The 9,406-nt window shown below is 44.6% G+C and overlaps 1 protein-coding gene across 1 annotated transcript in view; it reads right to left on the minus strand.

Moving 5' to 3' along the window:
• LOC111970626 (adenosine receptor A3-like) overlaps positions 1-9,406 on the minus strand; it is a 9,958-nt gene continuing 552 nt past the window's right edge. The window contains exons 2-3 of the mRNA XM_023997436.2: positions 1,215-1,781; positions 1-1,129 (exon numbers count right to left, since the gene is read on the minus strand). Of these exons, the coding sequence (XP_023853204.1) occupies positions 424-1,129; positions 1,215-1,543 (1,035 nt within the window). The 5' untranslated portion in view covers positions 1,544-1,781 and the 3' untranslated portion in view covers positions 1-423. The remainder of the gene's footprint in view (positions 1,130-1,214; positions 1,782-9,406) is intronic.

Raw genomic sequence — 9,406 nt, forward strand, 5'->3', positions numbered from 1 at the left:
TCAACTCAATGTAACCATTTATTGCTGAAGCAGACAAATCATTGAATGAGATTGCAATTTTTTTTCCTACACATTTTTTGGGATAACTGCCAAATAGTGCATGTTATTTCCATTTCTGGGCAACGTAATCATACAGAAAAAAAATATTCAAAATTCAGTACATTCAAGAAACACAAGTCTTTAAACAGGAAATCGATAAGAGTAAAAGGAAACCGGTAAGAGCCCACTTACTTGACTTCCTTGCAACTTCCTCTGCCTATTTTTATCCCTCAGTTTTTTTCAACAAATGCCAAATATTAAAATCTGCCAATGTATAACACCCTGGCAGTAGTTTTCCCTTTTTATACAGGTTCTAAGGTCTTGATGCACTTTGCCAAAGATAAAAAGCTAAGCGACTATCACTTATATTGTCTTTCTACACTATTAACATGCTGTACTTTCAACTGTGTCAATTTTCATAACACTGATAGCATTTCCATCAATATTTCTATCCGCACTGTTAGGGTTGCTGCTGATAATGTTTTCAGTGGTCTGGTTGCTCTGAGAGCCCTGACTGTCACCTCGATACACAAAGACCTTCCTCCAGATCCTCAGGTACGCTTCCTGGATCTTGCGGATCTTGAAGGCATAAACGATCGGGTTGACAGCTGAATTGCCATGGGAGAGGAGGATGCCCACATAGAAGGCCTGTTGGGGTATGTTTGATGTGTTACCAAAGTAGGCAACACAGTTCATGATGTCCAGAGGGAGCCAGCAAAAGGCGAAGAGCACCAGGACCAGAGTCAGGGATCGGGCCAGGCTCCTCTCCTTCCTGAAGTAGGTGTGGGACTKGGTACTGCTCCCCACCCTCYCTCTCAGGTTCTTTTGTATGATACAGAAKATGTAGCAGTACAGGACAGCCATGACAAGCAACGGAGTGAGGGTGCAGAGGAAGAAKRMAAAGTAAACCAAGTATGACATGGGAATCACAGCCMGGAAAYGGCAGATGATGGTGGTTGAGTTCCCTGAGTGAGACAAGGTGTCAYGGTTGTACCACCCAAACGTGGGTGGGAAGCTCAACATGAAGGCAACAAACCAACATATTGCTACCACCACCCAAGATCTGCTCTTTGTCACTGTCCTCTTGTACCTGTTGAAGCAGAGAATCTGTTCATATGACACGACAACCATTTTTTAAAACTGTGTGTATGTACTGTATATGCATGCACGCTCACCTGAGAGGGATGAAGACGCGTAGGAATCTGTCCACAGAGATGGCTAGCAGAGACATGACCGAAGTCATTGCCAACATGATGACCACACAGCTTATGAAGAGACATACATTGAACGAGGTGCACACCCGTCCATCCACCAGCACAGCCAGCGGCACAGCTACAGAACCTACAAGGAAGTCAGCTGTAGCCAGAGAGACCAMAAARCAGAAGGTGGGCTGCCGGAGGTTGCTGCTCGACCACACTGCCCAGATCACCAGCACATTTCCCAGACAGCAGGCAACAGCGATCAGCACCTCCAGCACTGTGTAGACAACATCTCCTCCAGACATCCTGTCAACCGTCCAATGGAAGTTTAATATTGGCAATTGCTGTACTTAACACTAAGTGTGCTCTATTCTATACCGCTGGAGATTTGCCAGCACGTTTCTTGTTCCTGTAGGATCGAGGATGTTCACTTGGTTATTGAAAAGGTTTATTGAAATGTCAAAGCCCCCACTTGCCTGCTATAGGTTGGTGATAGGTGGAGTTGTGGTATCTCACTTCACCTACACTGCTAGTAGGAGGAGACTGTGAATAAAAGAGTTTCAATATACCATAAATAGACTCGTAGTAAATCTGAAAATGCTACCACAGCTAAAACATTTATGTTCCTCTCAGATGAAACATTGTCTTACATAAGCATTTGGTAATACGAGGCAAGGTTTTTCCATCTTCAAATCTGAGAGATGGTACAGGACTTTTTTATGTTGGCTGCAGAAACATGTTCAGATGTGGTCGTGTTTAGCTGTGGTCGTGTTGTACACATTTCCTGTAGCTTTAGAGGAAGGATGCTCAAAAATACACTTGCTTCTGTGAATAATATACATGTCACAATGTGGAAAGTGACAGGTGTTATGTCTGGGATGAGCAGGCACAGTGAAGGCAGAGGCAGACAACAAATGTATTATAGGCCATGGTTTTCAATCATCATCGTTTCAGTAATCAAGTTCAATCACCATTTTTAACACTGTCCCACAATTCAGTTCAAATGTTTCACTGCCATAATATTTTATTTTTGCTTTTAACTTAGAAACCATGCTACTTTAAAAATACAGCCTGGTCTCATAGACTAGACGTAACATAGCAAATGGATATCCAATATATTATGTTTGGTATGGTTACATAAGACAGAAGGTTACTTAAGGCAAAAACGAAATGAGAGTGGTTGGTCGGGGTCGGCGTATAACGCAAACATCTAACTAGCCAAAGGTTGCGTGTTTGAATCTCATCACAAACAACTTTAGCATTTTATCAACTTTGCAACTACAACTACTTAGCATGTTAGCTTACCCTTACCCTAAACCTTTTAACTAACCCTTCTCCTAACCCTACTCTTAACCCCTGACCCTAACCCCTAGCCAAACAAAACAAGGGGCATAGGAAGTGGCAGGCGTTCATTTGCTCTAAATCTCCATTGTAACCGTTCTGTATATAATGACGAGGTGCTCATGTCTCAACCCTAACAATTGGAGTCTTTGTCCTAAAGCCAGGAAGGCAGGCTACAAGTTTAGGTCCAAAATAAGCCCATAGAAACGCATTGGGCTTATTTTGGACAGATAAAAGCTCTCGCTTCGCCTCTTCCTCTCTGATTGTTACTCAAACAAATCTCCATCAGCCATGTGGGCTCACCAATGCCATTACATCATATGCTCGGGCAAACTTGGGCTCAACCATAATTACGGATTGCATTCGCTTCCTGTGGGCTGTCAGCATAGCCGCGAGAAGTAGGGGTGCTGAGGGTGCTGCTGCACCCCCTGAAAAATCAGGGTAAAAAATATAAATATAAATATATATATACCTATACTGGTCCTATATTAGAGGACCGTTATAGCCATCTGTAGATTTGCACCCCCCCCAACAAAACAGTTGAGATGACAACCAGGGCTCTCAGAGCAACCAGACCACTGTGAACAAAACATGTATCATCAGTAATCCTAGCACTGTGAGTGAGTCATAGTTAATGATTTGTTCAATGATAATTACAAAATTACATTTTGGTTTTCCTTACCCTGTAAGCAGTCTATAGACAAGGTATGCCAGCAATCCATGTTTTGCTTTCGTTTACCTGGGGTGTGTTCATTTTGCTTGACAATTTGTACTGAACAACACTTTTCTCCAAAATGGTCCACACTGTCCTTCGATAGCCTTTGAGGTACGTTTGCTCCGATTTGGTGGGTGTGGCCTGACCAATATGGGTGTAACCAATTGAAATCGCAAAACTCGTGCAGCACATCATACGGTAATCGCCCTCTGGGCAATCATAATCACAGCATTTTTCAACTGGAAGTTCAATACAGTACAATTTCTGTTGAATTGAACATTGCACACCGTTCTGTCACACTGACCACACCCCAGGCCACTGTTTCCAAATGATAACTTTGGCACCGATAGTATAATTTTTTGAGCTTCATGTCCAAATCATACTAAAGTATCTCAAATGTATGGTGTACCTCAATAAAATTACTTATAGATCATTTGGACATGAAGCACAAAAAATGCTAATATTGGAATTTTGGTGAACTATCCCTATAACCTAACACTTGTTCCAAAACCTAATCTCACACAAATGGACCGGTCCATCGTATTCTAGCCTACAGCTCTCTGGATATAAGATTGTAGTCCTCTATTCTTCATTACCCTCTCTAGATTGACCTGGTATAGCCAATACAGGCACTAAATCATTCTAATGTGGTAGAAAGTTTTATTGTAATATACTGTATAAAGAAGAGCTATTGCCATTGTATTTCAGCAAAGGTTTTCTTAAACACATTGGCATTATTGTAGCATTTTGCATGTTGAGAATGAAACTGAAAGTGAACATGATGAGGAGTAGGACAATGATGCAGGAAAGAAGAGTATTTAAAGGAATAGTTAACCTAATTGGTTTCCTTACCCTGTAAGCAATCTATGGACAAGGTAAGACAGCAATCCATGCTTTGGTATTGTCTAGCTGTCCACTGTCTTCAAACGCTACGTTTTTATCATTTGTGTCCAAAAACCACTGCAAGTCAATATCCCCGAAATTAACATTTTGTGGATTTATATCCAGATCATCCTAAAGTGTCTAAAAGTTACTTTAACATGATTTTGACATGAAATGTGAAAAATGCTAACTATCCAATTCTATGGAATATTACCAAAGTAAATCATAAAATTAAAAACATCTACTGAGCTGCGAGTTCCTATTTTAATAGGAGGGCAAAAGGACAGGTGCTCGGGCGATGGTTGAGCCCTATCTGTCCGCYAGAGTTTTGACTTCTGGGTACGTTTTGCAACAGAAACCCACTGGCCAATGAATACACCTCTGAGACTGTAACCAACCCTATGAATACAGTGCGTCCTATGCCTACGCTCCGCTCGTACGGGCAAATGTGGGAGTGGAGCCTAGGGGAGAGGTGCGCATAGTAGGCACTAGATCTCCAGTGCTCATCCACAGCCCGGTTCAACCTGTGCCTGCACTCTGGAGGGTACGGGCTGGAGTAGTATTCCAGCCTGGGGAGTGGTGCCAAGGCTGCGCACCAGAGCTCCAGTGCTCCCCCACAGCCCGGTCCTTCAGGTGCCTCTTCTTAACATCAAGCCTCCTGTAGGTCTCTCCAGCCTGGTGGGTCCTGTGGCAGCCCCACGCACCAGGCTGTCTCTCCGTCTCCTCCCTACAGGTGTGCCCGTCTGCCCAGAGCCTCCTGTACTGCCAGTCTGCCCAGAACTGCCTGCCTGCCCAGCGCTGTCTGAGCTGCTGTCTGCCCAGCGCTGTCTGAGCTGCCCGTCTGTCCCGAGCCGTCAGAGCTGCCCGTCTGTCCCGAGCCGTCAGAGCTGCCCGTCTGTCCCGAGCCGTCAGAGCTGCCCGTCTGTCCCGAGCCGCTAGAGCCGTCCGCCAGACAGGAGCAGCCAGAGCCGTCCGCCAACAGGAGCAGCCAGAGCCGTCCGCCAGACAGGAGCAGCCAGAGCCGTCGGCCAGCCAGGATCCGCCAGTGCCGTCGGCCAGCCAGGATCCGCCAGTGCCGTCGGCCAGCCAGGAGCAGCCAGGTGCGTCGGCCAGCCAGGACAGCCAGTGCCGTCGGCCAGCCAGGATCCGCCAGAGCCGTCGGCCAGCCAGGATCCGCCAGAAGCCGCGGCAGCCAGGATCCTCCAGAGCCGTCGGCCAGCCAGGATCCGCCAGAGCCGTCGGCCAGCCAGGATCCGCCAGAGCCGTCGGCCAGCCAGGATCCGCCAGAGCCAAGCCAGCCAGGATCCGCCAGAGCCAGCCAGCCAGGATCCGCCAGCCAGTCCAGTGTTGCCCTTCATTCCGGTGTTGCCCTCATTCCGATGTTGCCCCTCATTCCCGGTGCTGCCCTTAGTCCGGTGCTGCCCCTTAGTCCGGTGGGGTTAATTTGGAGGGTGCCATTTGGAGGAGGCTACGGAAACGGGGATTGACTATGGTGGGTGGGGACCACGTCCGGAGGTTCAGTTTTGCGGCCGGAGTCCGCATCTTGGGGGGGGGGGGGGGGGTAGTCTATGTTATGTGTTTCTATGTTGGGTTCAATGTGTTGCCTGATTAGTGGTCTTAATTAGGGGCAGGTGTTTGACGTTTCCTCTGATTGAGAACCATATTAAGGTAGGTTTGTTCACACTGTTTGTTTGTGGGTGATTGTTGCTGTGTCTGTGTTTGTTAAACCACACGCGTACTGTCTCGTCTCGTTCGTTCTTTCCGTGTTCGTGCGTTCATTGTTTTTTCTGTTCACAAGTTCAGGTCTGTTTTAACGTCGTTTGTTGTTTTGTAGTTTATTCAAGTGTTCTTCGTGTTTCGTCTCCATTTAATAAATCAGTAGTCTACATACCTCGCTGCGTGTTGGTCCGATCCATGCTCCTCCTCGTTCTGAGGAGGAGAACGAATATGACAGCCGTTACACCATTGGACATAAACATTACACAACAAGTTGGATATCGCAAATTCAACAATGAGTGGTTTGAGAAGGAATCAGTGGCTAACTGCAAGTTTGCCAAAGCAATCACTAGCCTGCTGGTCAGTGGAGTGGGTGTGTGGTTCAAGTCTGGGTTTAAGGGTCTCTTTTCCAAGCTTAAAAGGATAAACATTCACTCGCAACCCACCATGGGCCAGAAAAGGTGAATACATTGGCTTGATATCAATCCAGCATGACTTCAGTGAGTTCAAGACAACTGGCAACTCGGGATAAAACTAGCTCAGCCTGGGAAAATACGTTTTGAACGGGTCATCCAACATGGAATTCTAAGTCGGGAAACTCTGCCTCTTTCTAGACCTGAAGATCACTGACGTCATGAATCTACCTGTTTTTTTTTACTTGTTCCCAGTGTCATGAAAGCACCATAAATCCAGAGAATGCCAGACTTTGATGACAAAGTTGATTGACAAAATGTTCCCAGAAGAAAACGCTGCGCCACCTTACTGTTCAAAGTGGGCACAGTACAACAAGGTGAGTCCAAAAATGTATTTTATGCTGCTGCATAAATTCTGTAATATAACAGGAAGATAGGTATACCGTAGCTAAGAAAGAAATACTAAGTGTATGTTGTGTAGTAACCGTTAGTAGCCCATGTGCCTTCATAACTTAGCCTACTGTTCTGACTTGGTGTGCACATGTAGCTATCGTTTTAGAGAAATTTAATTATTCAAATATTGTAAGCGCTTTCATTGGCTGCTTATGTGCCCCCTTTATTTATCCTACGGTTCTGACTTGGTGTACATGGAGAATACTGTAAGAACGGCCCATGTTCTGAATTCCGTCGCTGTATATTTCAAAAGTGCTGAACAAATAGTTATATTGACAACGTCCGTCCTAGCTCGCTCATTAATGTCTTAAGCGAAATTAGTGATTGCCTCTCATGCGCTCGTCGTCCCCTTTATGCCATTGTTTGTACATCTCAATTGTCAGTAGAAACCACAATTGTTTAAGCAAATCAGCCACATCAGCTATTGTTTAAATAAAGGCAGTATATGAGGCTGAATAACTGTTTCGCTGCCAGACAGCCAAACTGCTTCGCTGATAGCGAAGAGGTGGAAAGGATTCACTCCATGGTGCTGAAAAGAAAGCTATTGGGACAGCTTTATGTAGACCCTAACAGTTTGTGGGCAATGTTTGTCACCGTTATAGTACAATGAATGTATTGTTTAGTGTTGTTTTGTGTAGTGGTTTTGCTGGCATGCATTAAACAAAAAAAAATGTGGAGTTTGCCCCACCAAGATTTACATGCTAAAATCGCCACTGACCTTAACCCCTAAACCTAACCCCTAGCCAAACAAAACAGGGGGCATAGGAAGTGGCATGTGTCCATTTTCTCTAAATCTCCATTGTAACCGTTCTGTATATAATGACGAGTGCTCATGTCTCAACCCTAACAATTTGAGTCTTTGTCCTAAAGCCAGGAAGGCAGGCTACAAGCTTAGGTCCAAAATAAGCCCATAGAAACACATTGGGCTTATTTGGACAGATAAAAGCTCTCGCTTCGCCTCTCCTCTCTGATTGTAACTAAACAAATCTCCATCAGCCATGTGGGCTCACCAATGCCATTACATCATATGCTCGGGCAAACTTGGGCTCAACCATAATTACGGATTGCATTCGCTTCCTGAGGGCGGCCAGCATAGCCACAAGAAGTAGGGGTGCTGCAGGTGCTCCAGCATCCCTGAAAAATCGGAATAAATGTTTTTAATAAAACAAATATATACAGTTGAAGTCGGAAGTTTACATACACCTTAGGCAAAAACATTTAAACTCAGTTTTTCACAATTCCTGACATTTAATCCAAGTAAAAATTCCCTGTTTTAGTTCAGTGGGATCGCCATTTTATTTTAAGAATGTTAAATGTCAGAATAATAGTAGAGAGAATGATTTATTTCATCACATTCCCAGTGGATCAGAAGTTTACATACACCCAATTAGTATATTGGCAGCATTGCCTTTAAATTGTTTAACTTGGGTCAAACGTGATGGGTAGCTCCACAAGCCACAACAAGTTGGTGAATTTTGTCCCATTCCTCCTTACAAAGCTGGTGTAAATGAGTGAGGTTTGTAGGCCTCCTTGTCTGCACACGCTTTTTCAGTTCTGCCACACATTTTCTATGGGATTGAGGTCAAGGCTTTGTGATGGCCACTCCAATACCTTGACTTTTTTGTCCTTAAGCCATTTTGCAACAACTTTGTAAGTATACTTGGGGTCATTGTTCATTTGGAAGACCCATTTGCAACCAAGCTTTAACTTCCTGACTGATGTCTTGAGATGTTGCTTCAATATATCCACTTAATTTTCCTCTCTCATGATACCATCTTTTTTGTGAAGTGCACCAGTCCCTCCTGCAGCAAAGCACCCCCACAACATGATGCTGCCACCCCGTGCTTCACGGTTGGGATGGTGTTCTTTGGGTTGCAAGCCTCCCCCTTTTCCCTCCAAACATAGTTTACATACACTTTACATACACTAATTGGGTGTCTTTAAACAATTGGCATTATGGCCAAACAGTTCTATTTTTTGTTTCATCAGACCAGAGGACATTTTCCCAATAAGTACGATCTTTGTCCCCATGTGCAGTTGCAAACCATAGTCTGGCTTTTTTATGGCGGTTTTGGAGCTTCCTTGATGAGCGGCCTTTCAGGTTATGTCGATATAGGACTCGTTTTACTGTGGATATAGATACTTTTGTACCTGTTTCTTCCAGCAGCTTCGCAAGGTCCTTTGCCGTTGTTCTGGGATTGATTTGCACTTTTCGCCACCAAAGTACATTAATCTCCAGGAGACAGTTCGCGTCTCCTTCCTGAGCGTTATGATGGCTGCGTGGTCCCATGGTGTTTATACTTGCGAACTATTGTTTGTGCAGATGAACGTGGTACCTTCAGGCGTTTGGAAATGCTCCCAAGGATGAACCAGACTTATGGAGGTCTTGGCTGATTTCTTTTAGTTGTCCCATGATGTCAAGCAAAGACGCACTGAATTTGAAGGTAGGCCTTTGAAATACATCCACAGGTACACCTCCAATTGACTCAAATTATGTCAATTAGCCTATCAGAAGCTTCTAAAGCCATGACATACTTTTCTGGAATTTTCCAAGCTGTTAAAGGCACAGTCAACTTAGTGTATGTAAACTTCTGACCCACTTGAATTGTTAAACAGTGAATTGTAAGTGAAATAATCAGTCTGTTAAC

This window comes from Salvelinus sp. IW2-2015, linkage group LG1, assembly GCF_002910315.2.
Source record: "Salvelinus sp. IW2-2015 linkage group LG1, ASM291031v2, whole genome shotgun sequence".
In the NCBI taxonomy this organism is placed as follows: Eukaryota; Metazoa; Chordata; class Actinopteri; order Salmoniformes; family Salmonidae; genus Salvelinus; species Salvelinus sp. IW2-2015.